Here is a 23828-nt window from a genome sequence, read left to right on the forward strand (position 1 = left end):
ACCAACTTCCCAGGGAAGTGGTCCTCGCCCCTCCCTCAGGCAAATTCAAGAGGAGGTTGGACGATCACCTGTCTGGGGTCTTGTGAGCCCAGCATTCATTCCTGCCTGTGACAGGGGGTCAGGCTAGATGATCTGATCATGTTCCTCCTGACCCTAGCTACTATGATACTACAGGCTAGGCTAGGCAAGGAGCACACTACTGCTCTGTTAATACAGAATTTGAAATCTAGATCATTTTTCCTTAAGAATACTAAATTCCACAGATTTATTTTTATTTCTTTTTGCTACTGAGAAGATTTTTAATAAAAGCAAAAAATTAGCTCTAGATGTAAATAGGTTTATTGAAGTAAGTGTCAGGAAGTGTGTGTGTGTGTGTGTGTGTGTGTGTGTGTGTGCGCGCGCACACGCGCACGTGTCACCTATTGCGATTTTCTTACAATTTAGGCAGAACGCCCTGCCAGCAAAAGCACTTAAAAACAGCTTTTATAGTTTAGCTAATTTTTTTAAATTCAAAATTGCAGACAAAATTCAAAGTAGTTTCTCAGAGAAATCAAATGTTCAAAATATAGCTTGAATCAGTTAAAGTGCTCTGACCTCAGAAAAGCAAAGTAATCAGACTTTCCTATGAAAAAGTACCCCTAAATATTTAAGTTACAAATACCATCCCTTGCATATACTTTTACTGCAAATATGCACATCAGTCCTTAACGATTTGACTTCAGGACTGCACATCACTCCTTAAAGATCAGCTTCACGACTACCAATTGAGGTATATAACTATAGGAATGGGTCTGTTTCACAGTTACTGAAATTGAGGAGCTACAGCAGTGAAAATGGGTAGCTCTGGTCATTTCCAAGCCTTCCACTAGGTGCTCAAATGAGGCTTGCAGGGCTCCAGATATTTGGTGGCTAGCAGAGTTAACAGGCGTTCTCCTGCAGCCAAATTTCCAGGCCCATAGTGAGCCCCGGGGACCATATAACACAGCCCCAAGGCTGCACACAGATCCGGGTGTGCAGCACGGGATCCGGCCCGCAACCTGAGGGCCCTGCACTGCTGATCTGGCCCAGCAGGCCACAAGGCTGCAAACTGCTTCCCTTTTGTTTTTAGAGCAGTTGTGAAGAGTAGAAACAGTTACAAAGTAGACAGTTACAGGCAGTGAAATAAACCAGAGTGGTTTAGTTACAAAATAGACAGTGGGGCTGAAAAATACTGTGTGTGAAGCAACTTCTGTGCTGAATGGATACACAAAGATTGATGTTTGTTACTATGTAGGCAAAAGGGGACAAACTGGGACTGGCATCCTATCAGTCATCTCATGTTCATGTGAGCGAGGTACCCTTGTTTTGGTCTGTATCAACGGTAAGAGTGCATTCGTAGCCGCACACTGACATTTTGAGCTCTGTGAATCTATCCACGAATAACACTTACTGTACTTCTCCATGCAGCTGTTTTGCACATGTAATTAAATGGAATATGAAATCTGCCGTGTAAAAGGTAGGAAGGTTACCCCGACTGAATCCTGGCGTTTTTGTTCTCAGTATTGATTTTTCCCCCCCTTTAAAAATGAACATTTCCTGACAATTCACATGCTAGCAAGAATCAAGTTTCTTACATTGTTCCTCCTGCCACCCAAAGTTAAGCTTTCAATGACAGCTTGGGATTTTATTTTCTTTATTTGCATCGTCCACAGCATTTCTTCGGAAATGGGAACATGTTCCAAAGAAAGTATTTGAGAAATTGACAGGTTGCCTGGCTGCTGCTCTACAGCAAAGTTAAACCGAATACATTTTGGAAAAGAAAGACCGCAATCTCGTTTTTTTCTCCTCTTAACGGGCTCCGGCTCCCCGCGGCCGACCCGTTTCCATCCGAGGTGGAGATCTAGCACCTGGGACACGAAGCCAAACACAGACGAACAGATTCGAGCTCGTTCAACCATAGCTGCATCTTCATCCTCTTTGCCTTTGACTTTTCAAAGCTGCTCAGCAGTTTGGGCCCTACGTTTCTGAACTCAGCACGTTTTAGTTTTAAAAAAAGGGGGTGGGGGGGGAAACATTATCTTAAAAAACCGCACCACGGCAACACTTTCCAGATGCGCGTCCCACGACGCTGCAGCGAAAGCAGCGGGGCGACGAGGCGGCTGCACCGAGCGCAAAGCAAACAGCAGCGGGCAGCGGACCCGCCGCGCACGGTGGAGCTACTAGAGAAATGAACGCGCTGCTTTTTGTGTATTTCTTGTTTTCCAAAATCTGCCCGGCGGACACGGGCAGGGGAAGCCGCACTCTGTCCCGCTCAGGGCGCGCAGACGAGAGGACCGCGCCGCTGGGGTGGCGTAACGTGGTGCTGCACACCCAACGGTGGGAGGTCGTGGCACCGGCGCGGGCAGGAGAGCGGGCTGGCCTGCACGTGCCAGCCGGGGCGTGAAGTACCTCGCGCTGCCCCCCAACGACATCCCCTCTGCCCAGGCTGTGAGGGGGGGGCCCGGCCCCGCCCCGCCCCTGCTGCCAGCTCCGTGCGCGGGCTCCACCGCGGCCCCGCCGAGGAGCTCTGCGCACGAGGCCCACAGCGGCACAGACGCGGGGCAGGGGAAGATCCCCCCCACGTCCCGCCTCGGAATCCGCGGGGGCACTTACGGGCGCCGCCTGCCTCGTCCGGCCGGGCCGCTTCCGGGCCCGCAGGAGACGCCGCCGACACCGGGCTGAGGGAACTGGGAGCGCTGACCCGGAAGCGCACCCCCTGGCGGAAGTGGCGCCGCGCCCGCTCAGCGCGCAGGCGCCGAGGCCGGGCAGAGGGCGGGGCCGGCGGCTCGGCTCCGCGCAGGCGCAGTGGTGCGCCCGTCGGGGCCCGGCCTGGACGGGGCGGGTAGCTCGCTTCCTTCGCTGCGGGGCCGCCTCCATGGAGCCCCCTGCGTGGGAAAAGGCATCTAGGCCGCAGCTCAGGGCCGGGGGGTCTGTAGCTGGGTGATGTATAGGCACTACTCACTTAACGTGGGAGTTACCGTCTTGAAAAACACGACACGATGTGAAGCGAATCCAGTTCCATCGCAGTCGTCGCCCAAACAACGTTACAACCGAGTGTCGCCCGACCCTAAACGAGCGTGCTCGCTGATAGAGCACCGCATCGTGACAAGACGCCGTGAAGCGAAGAGCACCTGCAGATACGGGGGTGAACGAAGCACGAGGCTGACGTTGGCTTCCTTAGGAACCGATGCCAGCCTCGTCAGCGAGAGCAAAGCTCTGCGCTGAATGTTGGACGCCCCATCCTGTCCCGTCACGGCTAAGCCGAAGTACTGGGAGCCGAGCCTGGAGCTGCGGGCTGGCGGAAACCCATCCTGGCAAGACGGGCTGTCGTGTTCTGCGGGAGACGCACCTGCATTTCTGCCGCCTTCTATCCCCACGCGCAGTGTGGTCACCAGGATCTCTCTAGCCCGGCTCCAAGGGTCCCAAAGACCTGAGCTGCCACCACAGCTTCTGAAATGCTGCACGGCAGCCTTAGTCTAAAAGAAACAGAGCTGGAAAATAAATCATTTCTTTGTCCAGGAGTGTGGCTTCGTACACATTTGCAGTCTAACAACCAGCCACAGAATACCATGTATCCACTGATTTTGGGTACACGGTAATCTCCAAAATGTAGACACACATTTGTAGACACTGTTTCTGTTTATGGGTGGTTTTAGAATAAGAGTACCAGCAAGGACACTTTGAATCTTTCAAAAAAAAAAAAATCAGATTCAAAGTATGTGTTGTCAAGCTCAATGTCCAAGAATGTGTAATTAATAGTGTCTCCCGTAATATATACTGTGTTGCAATGGCGAGAACGGTTATCATAAATAAAAGGAGACATGGATAAATTTATAATTAAAAATGCATTAGAAATTACAAGCATAATTTATTTACTAATGTGTACTGGAATAAATTTTCTGTGTAATATTTTAAAATGTGGCATTAATAAATAATCGTAAGCATAAAGTGGTGTTTTGCATCTACATGTATTTTAATAAATATTAGAATTAGACATGCTACAAAATTCTAATAAAATTATTCAAATAAGAAAACCAAACTTAAAAGTATCACAAATGGCATCTGTTGGAATGAGACAAGCAAAGGTAACCATACTACAAGCTGTACTATATATATATATATATATATATATATTCTTCTATTTATATATATACTATATATATAAATAAATAAATAATATTCTTAAAATGTGAAAGTTTTCTTTAAAAATAGCTGCAAAGGAAATTTGTGTGTGTGTCACACACACACTCTATAAATATTATTTTAGAAGAGACAGCACTAGAACATTCCTGCAATTAACAGCTGCTGCAAGGCTGGGTCTGGGCTCCAGCTCCTACCCACTACAGTCTTCCTGTGTGACCTCTATCAATATCCATTTTTTATTTACTTATTTTACAATACCCAGCAAGCTTATGCTCTCTCCCTAGCTGATGAGCAAAGCAAATTCCACTTTAAGTCCTCTTTTACACTGTTTCTAACTTTGACAAAGCTTTATCAAACCTTGCAGAAAAATTCTCATTAGCATTCTCAACAAACAGTCATTTTCAGGCCCAATTATTTTTTTTCAAGCTCAAGTGTTTGAATTATAGGTCATTAAATGATTTGGATCTAATGGTCATTCTGGTATATTGCTGTCCTTCCAAACTTTCCACGTTATTAGAAGTTACTGAAAATACACACCTCAGCCCTATTAGAATAAAACGGGATGCATTTAAACAAAGATAATTTTTCAATAAATTATGCATCATTTCCATAATAAAGCTGAGGTGCTTTTGTCATGAACTAAGACCCCAGTGCTCTGTGTACTGTGTTATCAGAAACCAAGGGATGGTCAATGCCCCCAGCAGCTTAAAAGTCTTCCTATTGAAAACAAAAGATAAACGGAGGAGTTTAGGGAAACAATGGGACAATGCTGGCCAGCCTGGTAGAAAGTAGTATCAGCACATCAGCAGCCTAGCCATTGCCAAGGACGCCACAGCAAAAGTTTTAATATTTGAAGGAAAATAATGCAGTAACTTTGCAAATACTTACAGGGAGCTGTTTCCACGGGTGAGGGGGCAGCACAGGAGCAAGCAGGAAGCTGTTTGAAAATGAAATGAGTGGATAGTAGTGGCGTAATTGGCTAATTGGAGGCAGGAATCAAGATCTTGATAGTGCACAAAAGATGATAGATAAGGAAGGGAGAGGCTGTGAAGGGTATGGGAAGTGAAGACACTACTGCTTATCTTTCATGTGATGAAGAAGCCATTGGAGGGGAGCAGAGGGATGTCAAGGCCAAAGGAAAATAATTGTTACAAAAACATTCTGGATGAACATCAGTGGGATGAGACTGCATTCAAGTTTCGGCAATCAAGGGGAAGTCATGAGGACATGGGCGGAAGCATTAGTTGTGGGGAAGGACAGGAGAGGCCTAGAGATGTCTTACAGGAATCATCCGGAAGATTTCGGTACACAGTGGACGTGCAGATCGAGAGATGACACTCAGGTTACGGGCCTGGGCGACAGGCAAAACGACAGTCGTGTCAACTGTGCTGGAGAAGGGCGGCGAGGGGAGCTTGGGAGGAAGGTGAAGCCCTCTCTTTTGGCCATGGTGCCGGCCAGACACCTACAAAACACAGATGGAGCTGTTAGCTTGGACATGTTCCCTCCTATCTAAAGCCACCCTGTGACAAAGCACCCCTGAAACATTCAATATCATGCTGATGATCTGCAAGGTCCCTTCCAGCCCCTAACATCTATGAATCTACGTTGTACTGATGGCAGTCCCCACGCTCCCCAAGCCAGGGAGGCCTGGTTTGCGCACTGGTCACAAGTGACCCAGGCCCACTGTCTGCAAGGCCGCCATCGAACGGGTCGTTCCCCTTGTGCAGAAAAGGGCCTTCCAGCAGCCCCCAGTTTTGTTCTGTCCAGAGGGGCCAAACCGGCCTGGTTTTGGAGTCACGATCCCAAGAGGCTGTTTTCAGGAGCACAGTGGTGGCTTCAGAGCTGCGCAGGCCTCACCGGCAGTGCCGGATGTAGGCTTAAGCCACTTCAACTACAGCTTGGGGCCTCCCCATGCGAGGGGCCCCCAAATAAGAAAAAAATCTGGACATTTTCATTCTAATATGACAAAAATATACACAGATACGACTCCCCAGGTATTATTCATGTCACTGGCGACGCACAGGGGATGCACGCGGGTGCACGTGCACCCCCTGCGAAAAGGTGCTGCCACCCCCAGCGCCTCAGCGTCTGCGGGCAGTCCCATGATCGCCGCTGGCGCCGCCACACCCCCGCTGCCCACAGCCGTGCCCCCAGGTGCTGGCGCTCATGAGTCCCCTCACGATTCCAAGTGGGACACAGGCAAAAAATAATAATTGCAGAAAAACATCTTTCTTTTTTCGTTAGGCCACCTCTCAGTGGGTGCGAGGTGTCGATTCCCGCCTCCCGAATCACCACGTGAGGATGCCGAGGGCACCCACGAGTGGCTCCAAGCCCGGGTGGGGGGACCTCATCCGGTGCCTAGCGGAAGCCGGGCCGCCGGCGCGTTGCCATGGAGAGGGAGGAGGCGGGGCCGGCGCTGCCACGTGACCATTCGAACGCGCCAATCCGAAGTTCGGCGGGGCGGGCCGAGGGGCGGGGCGCGGCCCCGCGCGCTCCCACTGGCCCGCGCGCCGCCCTCCCATTGGCCGTGGGTGGCGGGGTCGCTCCGCCGGCGCGCGGGGCCCGGCCGGCCGGGCAGGCGGGCGGGCGGCGGGTGACCCCGGCGGCGTCCCGTCCCGCGGCCCCCATTGGAGGGGCGTGTCCGGGGGGCGGGGCGTGCGCGGGGTCAGGGGCGGGGCGTGCGCGGCGCGGAGCTGGCGCGGCGCTCGCCTCCTCACAGGGTGACACGTCTGCGGGTGAGTGAGTGGCGTTGGCAGCCTGTCAATCCCTCACCGGAGCGGCCATCAAACAACATAAAACACACACAGTCACCGGCCGCCGCCTCATAAATTCCCGCTGCCGGATATTTTTGCACAGTGCTTTGCCGAGAGTCGTGTCATTAATTTTTTTTTCCCCCCCCCCTCCTCCTCTCCCTTCTCTCCTCTCGACCTCCCCTGCTTTTATTATTATTATTATTATTATTATTGCTATTTTTCTTCCTCACAACTTCAAACTTTTGAGGTGTTTTTCCTCATTTTTCCGGGGTTTTTGTTGTTGTCGAGCCCCTCAGCACACACCACTCCCGGTCGGGCGGGGGGGAGGGGGGCAACTCATTCCCCTAATAATTTTTTTTTTTAATTTTCTCCCCCCCCCTTTTTTTTTTTAATTTTCTGCCCCCCACACACTTTTTTTAATTTTTTTTTTTTTTTACTGTTTTGTCGGCTTTTTTTTTTAATTGTTATTTTGTGGCGGGGCGGGGGCGGGGGGGCTCCGGGATTGTTTTGTTTCCTCCTCGCTGGGTTTTTTTTTTAATTTCCGATTTCTCTCCCCGTGTGTGCGTGTGTTGTTCGGGCCGAGAAGCACCGGGCGCTCGCTCTTCTTTCCGGACCAAAGCCCCGGCAACAAAAAGGCAGCAGGGAACAAGCCAAGCGGTGGAGGAAGATTTTCTCTTTTTCTCCTTCCTTTCCCCCCCCCGCCCCCCGTTTTGTTTTTTGTTTTTTTTCCCGCCCCCCCACCCGGACACGCGAACTGCGAGGAAAGCTGCTCAAGTGCTCGGTGCCCGCCGCAAACATGCTGGCGATGATGATGATGAAGGAAGATTGTAACTAGAGAAGAGGGTGATTTACTGCGCGGGGAAGGAGCGGAGCGTGGAATAAACAACCGAGATCCGGGCAAAGCCCAAATACTGATTTTTGTTTTTTTTATTATTATTATTTTTCTTCACCTATCTAGATTTTATTTTTTTTTTTAATTTTTTTTCTCCCGCCAGGAACTGCCGCTGCCTGCCAGAGCCAGAGATTTATTTGCCTTTTCTTTTGGAGGCAGCAGCTCCTTGCTCGCTCGCCCGGCTCGTGCTCCGCTCCGCCGCCGCTCGCCCGCCCGGGCTGCGGGAGGAGCATGGATGATCAGTCCAGGATGCTGCAGACTCTGGCCGGGGTGAACCTGGCCGGCCACTCGGTGCAGGGGGGCATGGCTCTGCCTCCTCCCCACGGACACGAAGGGGCAGACGGCGACGGCAGGAAGCAGGACATCGGAGACATCCTCCATCAGATCATGACCATCACTGACCAAAGCCTGGATGAGGCACAAGCAAAGTTGGTTTCGTCTAATTAAACCTTCTCTTTTTTTTTTTTTTTCTTTTTTTTTTCTCTGTGTGTGTGTGTGTGGTTTTTGTTTCTCTGCGGAGTCTCACCATTAGAGCAACTTCTTAATACTGTGGGAGAAATGCAAAGCAGCAAAGGCAGAGCCCAAGTTGCTATTCATTTGGGGGTTTTTTTAAATCGCTAGATCTATCACTTCGCGATGCTCATCCCATCCCTCTCCTCCATTTGACCGCACTACCGCTCTCGCTGCGATAGTCCCATTTCACCGCCGTGCCTTGGGGCGCTCCCCGCCTGCCCCCCTGGCGCACCCCCGTCCCGGAGCGGCTGCCAAAATCGGTCTGTGCTCCGGGAGGCTTCGCTTGCTTGCTAAGAAGTGTAACTTTCTTTCCTCCCCTCCTGCCCCCGAAGTGGCGGCAGATGAATTGCGAAGCTGACAAGATATTGCTGCAGGGGGAAAACCCTCAATGTTTCCAATCACAGTAAATACAAAACAAAGAAGGCGAAGTCTGGAAGTCCCGTCCCCCCCCCTCCCCCCCCCCCCCAATAAATCAGGTGCAATGTAGCGGCATGGAAAGGGCTGCAGACAGGCGGTGACGGATGCACATGGCATCGCGGGGCATTTGCACACAGCTGATGCGATGCCCAGAAGCGGGCCGGGCCGGGCCGGGCCGGGCAGCAGAGGGGCGCCCCCCCCCCCCCGTTCCCTGCGCCCCTTGTCCCCGAGGTCAAACCCCGGCTCGCTTCCTCTCCCCCGGATGGTTGGTACTTTGCACCCGCCTCGGGCCAAGCTGCCGCCGCTGCCCCGGCCCGAGCCCCCGGGGCGCCAGCCCGCACGAGCCTGACTCCCCGCCGCCTTGCAGGGCGCGGGGCAGCGTGGCAATTCAAGCATTTTCTTGCAGAAAGGCGCCATATTCTCAATAGCTGGTGCTAACCCGTGTGTTTTGTGTTGTCTGTTTTGCAGAAAGCATGCACTGAACTGCCACAGGATGAAGCCTGCTCTGTTCAGTGTCCTGTGTGAAATCAAAGAGAAAACAGGTAAGAGCCCAGGCGGGCCGCGGCTCTGCCCAGCCGAGCAGCGCGGGGCTCTCCTCCGGCTCGGGCTGCTCGGGGCACCGCAGCCATCTTTGATCATTGCCTCCTTCCCTGCTTCTCATCCCGGGGAGGGGAGGGGAGAGGAGAGGAGAGGAGGGGAGGGGGGCTGCCATAAATCTGCAGCAAATTTTACAATTCATAATCCCGATGTAAAATGAAATGTAGATGAAAATGATCGTGTGTCACCGTCCGCAGAGTCCATTCCCCCTCTGGCTGCAATCAGGGAAGGAGCAGAGCAGCTGCCTTGTTTGTGTGGCAGCTTCTTAAAGGAGCGATGGGAGCTCGCAGAAGCCAATTGCAGAGTGAGAGCAAGGGAGCAGCCTGGCCGGCAACTTTCTCTTTGACTCGGGTCACCTTCTCGTGGAGCCCTGCAATTAGCGCAGGATCTGCCATAGGACACAGCCCTGACCAGGCAGGAAATGGGCTGGAGCCTTCCGAGTTGCTCAGGGACCTGCATGTGTCTCTAGAAATGTGTGCACAAATATATGCGTACCCAGGCGTACGTTCCTGCGTATTATGACAAAAGATTTTCGCATCTTTATTCTGGAAGCGTTACCTCTTTTTGCCTTTTTGCCCATGGAACATGCTATCCATGTCCTGTCTGCAAACAGAAATCTGGCTGGCTTGCTTAGCAAACAAAAAAAGGAAGATATAAAAGAAACGGAAGTTTTCTGAATAGTGGATTTCAGCAGTAGGGAATAGTGAAAGGAGGAGATGGGGTTAATACCACGAAGTTGTGTATATTTATAGTACTTGGGATTTACAGCTGTGGGATGGCCAAAGTACATCCCATTTTAAAAGGATGCTGTTTTTAGAAGTCTAGTTATTGAGCTTGTGCCACACATTCAAATGTGTTAGCGGCTTAACCTAGGTAAATGATGTTTCTGCTATGACACCAACACCTAATGCTTATATAGTGCTTTTATTCTTCAAAGCACTTCACAAACATTTACCATGTATGCGATTCAAAAACACTTTATTCCTATAATACAGAACATGCAAAGGGGACCAGTAAACTTTGTCAGCATTGATATGTCTGAATATACCGTTGGCTCTGGACGCATCTGATTTGAAGAGAAAACCTAACAAAAACTAAAACACTCTGATGCTGAGGACTTGAGAGTATTAAAGATTAGACTGTTTAAGGGTGAAGTTAAGAAGCGGTGGCAAAAGTGGTGAATGCTGTATGCCAATATTTGCTTGTAGTGACAACAGCAAAGCCTTTATTCTTTTTTATGAAGTCATATTTTAAGCACCAGATCTTTTTTCTCAGCAATGCTGACAAACTAATTTCCCTATGCTATATGAAGAAGGCACACTAATAAATGCCTCCTGGTGTTTGGAGGGTTGTAGTAATTTTTGTGTTCTTTGACACCATTGATTTGGCATGGGGAAAATTAATAATTTCTTAGAAAGGAGGATTTGGCAAAGTATGGTATGTTCTTTCGTGAGAAGCAAAAAAAAATTGCTTATGGCCTAAGTTCAAACAAAATGGTAGGCTAGATTTTTAGTTACATCTGGAATTAAATTATAGTCCTTTTAATTGCAGATTGACGACAAAAAATGTATGTGACTATGAAATAAGACATCAAACATTAAATCACAGGGAATCTTAGCTCAGGAGCCTAAAAATGCATAGTTCTCAGTAAATTATGTTGCTTAACGTCCAAGGGTTTCCTTTCTATCAGGGCTCCACTTCAGTTTTTGCTGACAGCTAAGCACTAGGGTATTGACTGTGTTGTGAATATTAAGATTGATTCTGCTTTATATTGCATTATATTACTATGGATAAGGGGAATAATTCCCCCCATACACACACATTTCGCCTTGATTACTGTTCAGATCCCTTCTTCCCTTGTTCAGTTTGTATTTGTGTTCTTGCCTTTCTCTAAAGTTTTTGCCCAGACAGCTCCAGAGCTAACTAAGCAACCTGCCCCTGGTGTTTAGACATTTTGCAGCAGGCAGATTTCAATTAAGAAGGCAGGCGTAGGTCCTGCGATCACTTATTTGCACAGGGCTTAGCTTCACTGTTTTGAAAGAAAAGTATAGTCCACCACATGTCAGAGGTGAGTTGAGAAGAAAAAACAAGTCTTTTCAGAGACAGGGATTACTGGCAGAGGGGGTTTGGTGAGGCCTTTGCTGCTTCAGAAGCAAGAAGGAAACGGACAAGGGAAGAGATTTTGCGATTTTAAATGTTTTGGGGTATTTCAATGATAACTTGTAAGTTGAGATCCTGCTTTTGTGTCCCGACTAGTGGAGCCAAGTTTGCAAGTTATCTCTTTTGTAAAATAGCTAAGAACCAACAAAGAGTGAAGGCGTCTGTCTGGCCAAAGGCGAGATCCTGCCAGCCCCAGCAACACGGGAGGGATAGGATTAATGCACTGAGTGATTGATGGAGATGAATCCACCCCCTCTAAAACTGTTCCCATAGGGGGACATTCACTCAGGATCTCCTAGTTGAGATGAAATGGCTGTATAGACTTCAGTAAGTGTTACCAACGCAAAGCAAATGTGGAAGCAAAATCTAGCATATTTTCTCTCATCTGTATCCATGAGAAACAGTGCAAATAGTCATTTGTTTCCAAAGACTTCTGAACTTGTAGGGTTAACAGCTTGGGATGCAGTTAGAAGGGTTTTTTTCTCCTCCAGTTTGTCTTCACTGGATTTTACTCTAGATAATCTAGTTTAGCTGCAACTGGAATGTGTTTCTGTATTTAATTCTTCATCATCTGAGGCAAAGTGTACCTTGGTGCTAGTAACAGGAATTACGATGATGACTTTATCAGAACCGAGTTTAAAAGAGAGTATCTTGCCCATGCATAAAGTGTAATATCAATCACTTTTCCTGAAATAAGTAATGCAACCACAAGTTACTTTTTGTGTTTACTTGCATTCATTTCCAATACTCCACTAGTGTTCAGTGCAGCCAGGGAGGACTTTCTTATTTCAGTAGATGGAGAATGTTTGCTGGAGTCCCCATTTTCAGGTGAGGCAAACATATCAGATCCCCTACACATTTCCCTCCAGGGTTAGTGGATGCATTATATTTATTAAAGGTTTTCTCTTTTACTCAAGGATGAGGAACTGAAGAGGGGTTGTATTTTTTTTCAGTGAGGTATTTCTTGCGTTTAAAGGAATTCACCAGCTGTACAAAATCTAACCTGTAATTTATTTTGAAGTTTAAAAATAGTGTTTGCTAAACTATCGCTTTTTCTTAAGTATTGATATACCCAGATCCCCTTTCCTAGAGACAACCACCGGGTACCAGGGTTTTTCATAAAGATAGCTAACTGCCACTTATTTAGTTACAACAAAGAAAAATGAGCCCCAAAGTTTTCCTGAAGTCATTTTAGTAAAATATGGAAATAAGAAAGATCACTCAGTCTAGCAACTCCCTTATATTAGATTTTTATCTGTGTCTCTTCCATTAACGTTACTTTAAAACCTTTAGTAGTACTTTTAATGCAGAGTCACATCTGTTGCATACCTTGGCATTAATCTGTCTTTTTGTCTGCCTACCAATAGATAACAAATACTCATGCACGCATGTGGTTTTTTGTATGTCCATTATTTACTTTATTTAGAAAAACCCTTAGATTCACAGTTTGATTTCCTCTACACTCCAGTACATTTCTGTACCTGAAGTACTAGGTTTACTCATGCTGATGCAAATGAAAATATATTAATTCTTATGGTCTTAAATTGGTTAGGGAATTGCAGTTATTTCCCAGTGGAACGTTGTGTTATTGAGTTCTGGACTGGACTGGTAGATAATCTGTAACATCATGTTTTCTTGACTTCATTTTTTAAAAATTTGATGTTTTAAAAAAAGATCCAACCCAAACAATGACAGCTGCCAACCAAACCCTAATTTACTGTCACCACAAACCCTAAATAGCATTCATTTACTAGTAATGCCTAATGGCATACATGATGGTTTGCCAGATTTGTGGCCTTTGTGAGGCATATAAGCAGGACTGACTTGGGAAGATCATAAAACTTAATGAACTTCTCGACTGCAGGAGGTGTCCGCAGGGGAAGAGAAAGCCCTGCTTGGCTGGTTGGGCTGGTTGAACTATTTTTTATGTCTAAAGAGAGAGGAAGAAAATGATCATTAAAGATGTTCTGCCCTCGTGCAGAGTTTTATTTCATAGAGTGAAAAAATTTAGATGTGAAAAACAGATGAAGAGTGAAGTTAACCATGAGATTAATTTCTTGCTGTTTGCCATGTAAGCTAGAAACCTTTTTTTTTTTTATTGCTACAGCTAAAACCAGCCATAGAATGCCACTCTAATGATTAAAGAGCTAGATCATGTCCTCACTCCTAGCATAACTCCCTAGTGAGGTGTGTGTCCCAACTCTGAGGCTTTTATGAGCACCCCTGGTCAGTATGTTGTGAAATCCTTAAACTACCCATTAGGTAACCAGCATTCGAAAGACCTACAGTCCCTCCCTCCCTCCATCTATCCCCCTGCTTGCAGTAAGAATATGAAAATATGAATCCCTTTCTCATTTGGAGTAGGTTATTTTTAACCTGGATTACCAGGTTGTTTCCTTACGTTATATTAATTTCAATTTTTCAGTGTTTGCAAACTATCACGTCATGTCAACAATTTGCAATACAATGAAACAATCTTTAACTGAACTTTGAAGGATAAATAATGTGAAACAGTGAAATGACATAATTCTAATTTATAGATTGTAGCTATTTTTAACTATGAATTCTGATGCTGTTCTTATTAAATTGAGCTATTTTTAAGTATATATTAACATTCAATACCGATGTTCTTGTAAAGATGCTTGTCTAATTTTTAATTTACCTGGACTAGAACAGAAAATAGTGTGTATTAAAAAATCTCCATCTTTATTTAGGATTGCTTACTCTTTGTTTTAATTTTCATGTGGTTTTAACATTTAGATTTTTAAAATAATAATAAACTAAAATCTTGAATGATATAGTCAAAAATTGACATTAAACATATTCCAAGTGATTAAAATGTTAAGCGAGTTTCACCACCCTAATGGTAATGACATCACTTTTCTTCATAAACGTTTTACTAGTAAAAATTAAATTGAATGAAGTATATGATTGTCAGTTTGTCATCTGTTTCAAGCATGCATTTAGAGAGAGAAAATACTATCTCCATGGTGGTGCTTTAAAAGTGAGATTTTTCTGGGTTTTTTGGCTAAGAAAATAGGGCAGTTCTTGTGGTTGTTTTCAGCCACACAAAAAAATGCATTACATTATGTCTTAGAAGACCTGTTACTACATACTACCTTTATGCCATGCCATTTTAGTGCTCCTTGATATATTTAAATAACAAGCTGCAACTTGATTACAGGGTTCCCTGTTTCCAGACCATTTTTTTTGCCCTCCATATAACATAAAATTAGACTTGGTTGTCAATACTAACCAAGTAGGAGCAGGTAATTCTTTTATTTTCTGCCTCATTTTTAGTGGGCTTAATTTTATTCTTAAATTTGAAACAGGCTTGCTTACTTGTAAATATTTTTAGATGATTGTGAGCTACCCTACCACCTGGTTTATATCATGATGTTTATTGTAACAAATCATTTTTGCCAATTCAAGAATAAATTAATATAATGGTAGGTAATGATGCAAGCTAGACCATCCTTTATTTTACAGATTTAATAGATTTGTCTGCTCAATTCCTTCAGCTTTCAATGAAAGAAACAAACTTCCATGATATGGATATTATACTATCTGTATTCAATTTAAATATTGATTTGTGTGAAACATTATTGTAATGATATTTGCAGTCAAGCTTAGACAAATATATTCCGAATTAAACGGATTCTAAATATAATAAAAATTAAATATCTGTGCAATGTATGTTAATGGTAACATAGGAAAGTGAAATAGTTCCGTTCGTATTTATTTTTATATCGTTAGAGTATTTTACAGTTCTGAGTCATATATGTGATGCTTGGCTGAATATGTTTAAGAATTAATACTAATTTTGCATGCTAGTAAGTCAGAATAAATAGAGATTCCGAGGGAAGTTTTCCTCTTCTTGTATAATTGATGGAATTAGATGTAGTTGTTTGTATTCTATGAATTGACACCATGAGAAGAATGCTTTGTTTGTTTTCTCAGCAGTCATGTTTAATGCTATTCGCTTATCAAGGTGATCAGCATGGTTCAGATAACACATGCCTGACACAGCCTGCCTTTTTTCACCATCATGTTGACCTTTTGTCACATTTGCTTTTCTCTGGTAGGCAGTTCGTGTCTTTAAGTATGAATGGAGTAAATAATTCACATCAATATTTAATATAAATTATTAAAGTTTCTGTCAGCTCTTATAGTCCCTGCTTTTATAAAGTTAGAGTACTTCATCAACCAAACTGATGAATTAGGCTTTTCAGCCGGACTGTAGAGCTATTCTGCAGTGTTATCTTTACAGCATGAGTAAACAAACAGGGGAGTTGCATGTGAGGGGAAATAAAGCTGGATGCTTAAGTATTTTTTTTTTTTCAATAGCAAGTATGCACATTTTAGAAAGGTGGAAAATGCTACATAAATATCTGTAGCAATTTAATTTATTTCCCCAGAACTTTATTCTTATTATTTGTATACCATAAGTAGAAACATCAAACACCAGCTAACCTGACATTTTCTTCCTCTCCTTGTCATTAGCCTTACATATGAGCTTATACTCTCTCCATAGGTTTAGAGGTTTAGATTATGCTTACTAGCCTGCTTTTTTTTCCTTTTGTAGCTTAGTTTTTAAAGACTCTTCTGTAGATGATTGAAATGATTACATTTTTTATCTCTTCAATCCTCAGTTATTAATTATGGCATATATTTTGCAAACTAAATGACCTATGATTGAAAACAGACAATGAATTTTTGTTTGAAGAAAAAAAGGATCATTGGCTGATGGAGCATCTATTGCAATGTTTATTTATTGCATGCAGAAGGAGTTTGATAAAAAGAACCTATGTTGCACACAATCATATGCACAGACTCATTACGTATTTATTTTTCTTTTATCTCGTTTGTGTTTTTTAATTTTAATTCCTTTGTTTAAGAGAAATCCAACTTCAGTTTGTTCAGTCATTAAATTGTTCTAGCAATGCTGTCTAAGAATTACTGAACAATGCGGGTTCTACAATACAACAAATCAATCATTTTGGGGGGTGTTCTCTATTATGTGTTTACAGGTCAAAACCTTTTGTATATTTATATCATGCATCAACTTTTAAAGCTAATCTGTGAGTCCGCATTGTCCAGCAGGTGGCTTTTTCATGTATGATTTAATTTTTAATAATTTATTACAGGTAAAAAATAACATTTCCTTGCATTAAAAAAAGGCTGGAAAGCATAACAGTTGGGCAGTATACGTTTACATTTATGACAGAGCCAATGAAAGCATCTAGATATATTCAGCTACATAATCTAAATTAAGATTCTAAACAGGCATTACAGATGCTGGTAACTTTGGCAATTATCATTTTGTTTGGTGAACAGTAGTAAAACAGTGTGCGGTAAAAGTGTTTAGAGAGAGAGGATAAATAAATTGAACAGTTTTGCAATGCAAAGTGGTTTGTGGTGTTTTTGAGGATTTCTTGGCTCTTGCTTAACTGCTATTGTGAAGCCTGGAGCAGATTTTCCCATTGCTAATGCCCTAGAAGTATTAATTCACTTTGATATGCTAATTAGAGGGCATTATGCAAGAAATGAGATTAAGTGGCAGCATGAAGCCATTTGCCTGTCAGTAAATTGAGAGCTTTAGCATCAGGAGGAGCTTTGTTTTTTCTGAGTTTCTCTTGGTTTTGCATATAAATAAAATTGATTGAAAGGTCTAGAGAAGCTTCTAGAACATTGGTGGTTCTTTTTCTCCTATGATTATTTAAACTTCATGTTAAAGGCTTTCTCTGAATATTAATTGATCTAATGGGAGATACTGAACATGAAGTATTTCATTGTGTTCTCAGTTACTGTACCTTAACAAAAGGAAAGTATTCGAATTCTTTGTGTCGTCTGATTTCTGTGGCATTTTTTTCAGATACACCTCGCAGCTTTGTATTGTAAACTCTTATCAGTCCTAAATGTTCCTGGGCTGAGCAGTAAGCATGCGTGGCGATGTGCTTGCCAGTTTTACTTTTTGAGATTTGCGTGAGGGCCTGAGCCACCGAAGTCAATGGTAGGTGTGGATACTTGGGAAATCAAGCCTGGAGCTTTTATCATCCCCATGCAGTTCCAGGGTTCCTCATGATTTCTTATGTAAATCGGAGAGAGATTTTGGTTCGTTTAGGAAGGGAGGAGTTGTAGCATTGGCCATAGATTTTATTCAACTGCCAGAAACCATGTTAAAGTAACATTAAGGGATTGACTTGAAGCCATCAGAGCAACGAAATTCTGAGTTAATGCTTAAACTCTGCCCTTTTCTCAACCCATTGAACCTATTTATTAGAGCATATATGATATGTAAGATCACTGTGCTGAGATCCCTGCAGTATTAAGGCACTGTAGGATGAGGCAAAGATAAGAGTTTCTGATTTACCTCTAAATTTCCTGGCTTTTGTGGTTTTGATTCAGCCTCTAGTGTCACTTTAATATAGTCTTGTGGTTCAATTTCTTCTTTATATAGTAATATACAAAAATATCAGAGAAGTAATACAGGGAAGGGAAAAAAATATTTAAAAATATAAAGCAAAAAACCCCCAAACAAACAAAAAAGACCCTCCAGCCTGCTCTCTGTCACTGCTTGTAGGATATGAGGTTTTGTATATGCTCACTGGACACCCCTCCTCTACAGATTATTACCTCTAAGCCCATTAGGGGTTAGTCTCAGAATGATGATGACTGTGATGAGCCTCTTTAGTCAACCACCCCCTCCCCTAAAAGAAAATAAAAATCGGAAGATCTTGTCATGGTGGCAGGTCACACCACGTGCAAGCGAGACCACTGATTCTGGCAGCTGAATTCTATCACTGCAGGGGAATCCTTAACATGAAAAACATAAGACACAATAAGCCACAGTGACTTCCTGAGAGCCATGGGGATTATCAAATCAAGGCAGCCGGCATGCATGCGCAGTGTGGGGTCTGCGACCAAGGCTAACTTCCATGAATGTAAACGGAAGTTACAAGCCTGCTGCAGAGGGAAGAACATACCCAGCTCTCCAGTTTTGGTTAGAAGTTGTTCCCATTTCACCACATTGACTGCCTTCCTTAATGAAATGCTTGGTTATTTTTACTTCCCCTGATACTGTGCTAGGAATTCTTAACCTGAAAACTTTAGTTACAACGTGAAACCGTTCTGGCGGGAGATAGGAGCAAAATAGTATCTGAAGCTACAAAACCAAGTAGCAGCAGCAGCTACAGACTATCCAGGGAAAGGGCTAACAATGGGAAACTCTTGCAGACCAACTGAATCCGGCATGTGGAACACACAGGACTGGGAGCGGGGAGCTCCTGGGTGGAAATCATGGCCCTGCTCCCAGTGAAAACTTTCACTGGTTTCAGTGGGAATGACACCAGGCCCTGACATGGCCAAGTCGCTCGTTGTCTGGGCAAAATCCTAGCCCACTGATGTTAATGAGAGTTTGGGTATTGATTCCAGTAGGTCTGGGACGTCACACCTGTGCCTCAGTTTTCCTGTCTTTACAATTGGGTTATGATCATTCAACCACCTTGGACTGTTGCAAGGCTTCATTAACTGCTTATACTACACACTGAAGTTGCACCGTGTTGCACAAGCATTAAGTATAATAAAAAAAATGATATAAATATTGCCTGTAAAGATATATAAGTAATGACCCATCAGAACAGTTTCTAGTGGACATTATCATTTAGGCAAACTGTAAATCAAGTGATGTCCCACCTGTTGAAGAATAACCAAATTAAGCTTTTCTTGGATGTTCTGCTTTTCTGTGTGTTAATTGAGGGTGACAGTATTTTGAATTCATGGGTAGGCCTATCAGGCCTGTAGCACAATTAAAATAGAGTCCTGATTTTATTTCATTTAGTGAAAAAGAAACCCCTTGCTCACAACTGACAAAGATTGATGTGTTACTTTGAAGATGATTGTTCACAGATACCGTTACACAATTGGCAGGGTATTTAAAGCACTGATTACAAATGTTTGTTGATTAAAGGAGGAAGTGTGCTTTTAGTGAATATCTGTAATTGCACTAAATAATGCTGAAATGTTTGCTTATTTTCTTTTATGTTAGGTCCTGGTGGCATGATTAACTGTCACTAGTAAGAACAAGTTACAGTAGATTGTGCAATGATTCTTATTTGACTTCAAGGATATATTTATTACCATTTTTGAACAAATTATACTAACATGAAAAGTTGTGGAAATGATTGTGCACTAGATAAGGTGATACATTACAGGAGTGGTTGGGTTTATGGAGCTTTATGCCGAGGTTCTCTCAAAAATTATAGCACAGTCCTGTCACTATAAAACCCAGTGATACAGTTGGTAATAACATGCAGTGGAGGTATTTTTAGGTTTTCACTTGTTATTCAAATGGAGTGGGAACGATCAGTTTTTCTACCTCATATTTCTTTCCTTTGTTGCATTTTTTTTAAAGCAAAGCAGGAAATTTCTTGGGGTCTTTAGTCACAGTACTGACCACAGGATTGGGTCCTCTGGCTGAAACCCTTGTCCCTAAGACATCAGTGAGCGCTTTTACCAAGAGCTTGGTGTTGGCAGGATACGGGCAGTTAGGTGAGATTTGCCCAGTGCTGAGACCCCAAACAAGCCCTTTGGCCATTAGAGGCAGAGCTGGTGCACAGGCCTTGCTTGGGTCCACTGCACAGGGGGGAATTTCACCCTCAGTGAGCAGCCGGGAATTTTTGTGAATTATTTCTTACTTCCTCTCCACTTGTTAGAGCTGTGGCGTGATATCGATATGATGCTTGGGAACGTATTGACTTGTTGGTTCTTGACCTTTTGACTGTGACCAAGTATAGAAATTGAATGTCTGAAAATTAAATGATAGACTCTATATACATAAATTCTTGGATGTCAGTGTAGTACACGAACTAATTTTGGTTTACCTAAATTTATGGCATTTTGTGTTCAATAAAGGAAATATTTCTTCCTTTCAATATACCGAGAGTCTAATAATATTGTAGTTGCTAGCACTAAACAAATCAATTTCCTTTTACTGACTGATTATCATAACAGCTGCTGTTTAATCACCGGGATTGTTATGTAACTTCCAAATCTCTAATATTTCGGAAAGAAACGGGCATTCTTGTCTTGCAGCTGTAACGCTGCCATGCCCCTGTTGTTGCACTGGCAAGTTTTTGTCAACAGAGAGAGAAAAGTAGCAGTGCAGGGGTGTTGGTTGCAGCCGTGTTGGTCTAAGGACACAGGCAGGCCAGGTTTTTTGGGTAACTGTGCGCTGTTTTATTGGACCAAGGTTCTTTGGGTAAAGGCGAGATTTTTTATTATTCCTAAATAATTGGGGGAAACGTTCCTTGCAAGCTTTTGGGCACAAAAAAGGAAGGGTGTCTGTGCTCAAAAGCTTGCAAAGAGCCATTTCTCCAAGTCTTTAGTCCGTCTAATGAAAGATCTCGCCTTTACCCAAAAAGCCTTGTCTGCGAGCAGTACAGGGACATTTCTTGGACGGTGGGAAGCGGCTAAGCACAGCCCCCGGTTGAAAAGAAACAGCCCAAACCTCCCCGCATAGCCCTTGCCCTTCCTTGCCTCCAAGCAGGCCTGCTTGCAAGCATGCCGGACCGGAGCTGGAGAGATGCCGGGTCCCGAAGGGGCTGCACGGACCCGCGGCGCCGCCGCGTTGCGGTGCTGGGGCCCCCGGTCCGCGCCTGCGAGCGCCGCTCCTAATTGTTTTCCACCCATCAGTTATGCAAATGAGCTTTTATGGCAACTGGCATAACAATTAGCATCCTCCAGCAATATTTTAGCAGGTTAATTGCAAAATTTCGAAATGGTACATCTGACTTGTTAATTAGGCATGACAGAGGTGCGGGGAGAGCTATCCCGGGGCTGCGCGGCGTGCAAGGAGCCAGGATGGATGGAGGAGGAGGCGGCGGCAGCCAGGGAGGCAGGGAGCCGCGCCCGGCCCGGCCCGGCCCGGCCCGGCCCCGCGGAGCTGTGCGGGGCTCGGCCGGCTGCGGGGAGCCGCACAAAGAGCAGCCTCTCCCTGCCTTCTTCCTTCCTTCCCGCACACGCGAGACCCTGCTAATATTTCCCATTTTCTTGTGACATGTGGATATGGAGTAAGTGCCATTTATGATATGTTGTCATCAATAATTTTGTCACAGAGAATAAAAGCCTTTAAACTCATCCACCCACTGGAACGTTTTATCATATTTATTTTAAGAGAGATGAAATTAGCAGAACAATTGAGCTCTTTGTATGTGGGAGATGCAAATGTAAGGGAATATTTACCTTTAATGAAGGGCAACATAAATATCTCGGTATCAATAAATTACGCAGGGGTAGAGTATTCCACAGGCACCTAATAAATACTTCTTGTTTTTTCCAGATCCTTGAACTGCATTCTTTTTAGCACGGGTTAATTTACAATCGGGAGTGAAATTAAATATCCGTTAACTTTTTAAAAAATGATCTATGGCAATGGAAAATATTGTATTTTGAACAGGAGGGAAACACCTTTCCAAATCATTCCACCTACTGATGAAAAATGCTCACTTAATCGTATTCAACAGTTTAAGGAAGAGTTTGCTCTGGTAATGCTTCAGTGGCTAATATTGGGAACGGAGTAACCATTTTAATGAGGGTCATGGGGCAGGATTTCAGTAGGGAATGGGTCAGGTGTGTTATGGCTTTTGTCTTGTCACAACGCCTGTCTCCATAACATCAGAAAGAAGTTCCAGAGCAGCCATCGTCTCACTTTAGACAATAAGAAACTCCCTGATAAGTGTGAGCAGAGAAAGGCAGGGCAAGGCAGCATTGCATGTTCTTATGTTGTAGCAAGCTGGGTCAGTAAATATGTCCTACAATGTAAATGTACATCACATTTTAACTGTCCTAATATTGATCATCCTATAGAGGAATTATATCGAAGTCTACTAGTTATTAGTGTAAAGAGGGTCAGAGGCAGAGACTGGTACAAAGCAAGTGCTCTCATGGTAATGATGCTGCTATTTATAGATCCCCATTTCATTAGTTGCAGAGTTTCAGGGAAGAGATTTTCTCTAGGGGAAATGGATACTTGAAGTTCATTTTCTTCCTGATGCACATTAAGGCAGAAACATGAACAACCTTCAGGATAGGACATATGATTACAACATTTTTTGACTATTTTTCCTAAATATATTTGCAATAGTACACAGAACTGGCTTAAAAAGTGCCAGCTGGTATTACTGTTGAGCTTCATTTTCTACATAGCCTTTAGATTTGGGTCTTTTTTCCCCCTTAGAATAAATGTGTTTTTTTTTCCTAAAGGAATTTTGTGAAAATTTGGTACTGTGCCAGGAAGCTGACTAGTGTTACTTATGTTTTTCTTTTTTTAAAGAAAATACTCAGCTCAGCTAACTGCTCATAAAAACTGTGGCTGACTACAATCTCTACATTTACAGTACACATAAGGTACAATCTCAGTTACTCGAAACAGAGTCATATTTCCCATAATTTGCTAATTACAACAAAAATTTCTTTGACTGTCTGGAACCTAGAGGATCCAAACTTACCCAGTGCCCCCATAACCTTCAGATCATTGAAGCTGCACTATAATTTGTGTGCCTCTGTATTTCTAGTGCTTTCTTTCTTGCAATTCTTGACATCTTGAGTTATTTTTTTTTTCCTTTAAGAGAATATTTACTTAGTTAGTATTCACTTAATTAGAACTGACTGTTTAATGTTTTCTGGGAGGGTATTTATGGTATTTTCTTTGCCATATTTGCATTCCAGAAATTAAGTCCCCATGCCATTATTCGGCAAGCCTTTCATACATTAGAATGATGAATTGAAAGCAGAAATGGGAAAAAGACTGCAATGCAATGAAAATTTAATCAGCGTCTTCTGCTGCTTTAATAAGGCAAATAATTCTTATTGGCCGCTGCGTTAAGGTTTCTAATATTTAATTCATAACAAACCTTGCATTATTCTGCAGCAGCATCGACAGCTCCACTTTGCTGCCTGCCAACAGGCAACCATAAAAACTTAAAAGCAGATGTAAATGTCTAAAACAAGGAGAATGATTAGATCTAAAGCGGTCAGAAAAAATCAACAATATTGCCAGAGAGTTTGATAAATCTTTACACACACTTTAGTAATGCACACATGATATTAATTAACCTCATTAAATGTGTTGGATTGAGGGATTTGAGGTAACTTTTATAAAATGTGCAATTTTACATTTCCTGCAAACCCCAAAAGAAAACTAAGACGGATGCAACAGTGTAAGGAAGCCTTTTGCTAATCAAACTTGAGCTGTTATTCGTATTACAGTACCCAGTTCATTTTCATATTTAGAAAGTCTAATATATTGAATTGTTAAAATTGTAGTCGGTTGTTCC

General features: G+C 43.6%; 2 protein-coding genes and 1 long non-coding RNA gene across 13 annotated transcripts in view; 1 reads left to right on the top strand and 2 right to left on the bottom strand.

The window, feature by feature from the left end:
• The window catches only part of MAPKAP1 (MAPK associated protein 1), a 138020-nt gene extending 131509 nt beyond the window's left edge, over positions 1-6511 (bottom strand). For 2 of the 7 annotated variants that reach the window (XM_006275747.4, XM_006275746.4), the window contains exon 1: positions 2632-2737. The gene's annotated coding sequence lies outside the window, so the exon portion shown is untranslated. Of the gene's footprint in view, positions 1-2631; positions 2742-2980; positions 3150-3367; positions 3495-5049; positions 5099-5443; positions 5624-6410 lie in introns of those variants that run through there. The other 5 variants (XM_059715755.1, XM_019495312.2, XM_019495313.2 and 2 more) reach the window with 5 other exon arrangements.
• A 289-nt stretch (positions 6512-6800) lies between these two features.
• PBX3 (PBX homeobox 3) overlaps positions 6801-23828 on the top strand; it is a 127088-nt gene continuing 110060 nt past the window's right edge. The window contains exons 1-3 of one of the 5 annotated variants that reach the window (XM_059715759.1): positions 6801-6896; positions 7910-8234; positions 9205-9278. In XM_059715759.1, coding sequence (XP_059571742.1) covers positions 8038-8234; positions 9205-9278 — 271 coding nt within the window. In that variant the 5' untranslated portion in view covers positions 6801-6896; positions 7910-8037. The other 4 variants (XM_059715758.1, XM_006275750.4, XM_019495320.2 and 1 more) reach the window with 4 other exon arrangements.
• LOC102559126 (uncharacterized) lies at positions 8125-9728 on the bottom strand. Its single transcript, XR_363662.4, has 3 exons — positions 9469-9728; positions 9176-9253; positions 8125-8214 (listed from the first exon to the last, which is right to left on the bottom strand). It is a non-coding gene; the product is annotated as an uncharacterized LOC102559126 (long non-coding RNA).

The sequence above is a fragment of the Alligator mississippiensis genome, chromosome 12 (assembly GCF_030867095.1).
Source record: "Alligator mississippiensis isolate rAllMis1 chromosome 12, rAllMis1, whole genome shotgun sequence".
Classification (NCBI taxonomy): Eukaryota; Metazoa; Chordata; order Crocodylia; family Alligatoridae; genus Alligator; species Alligator mississippiensis.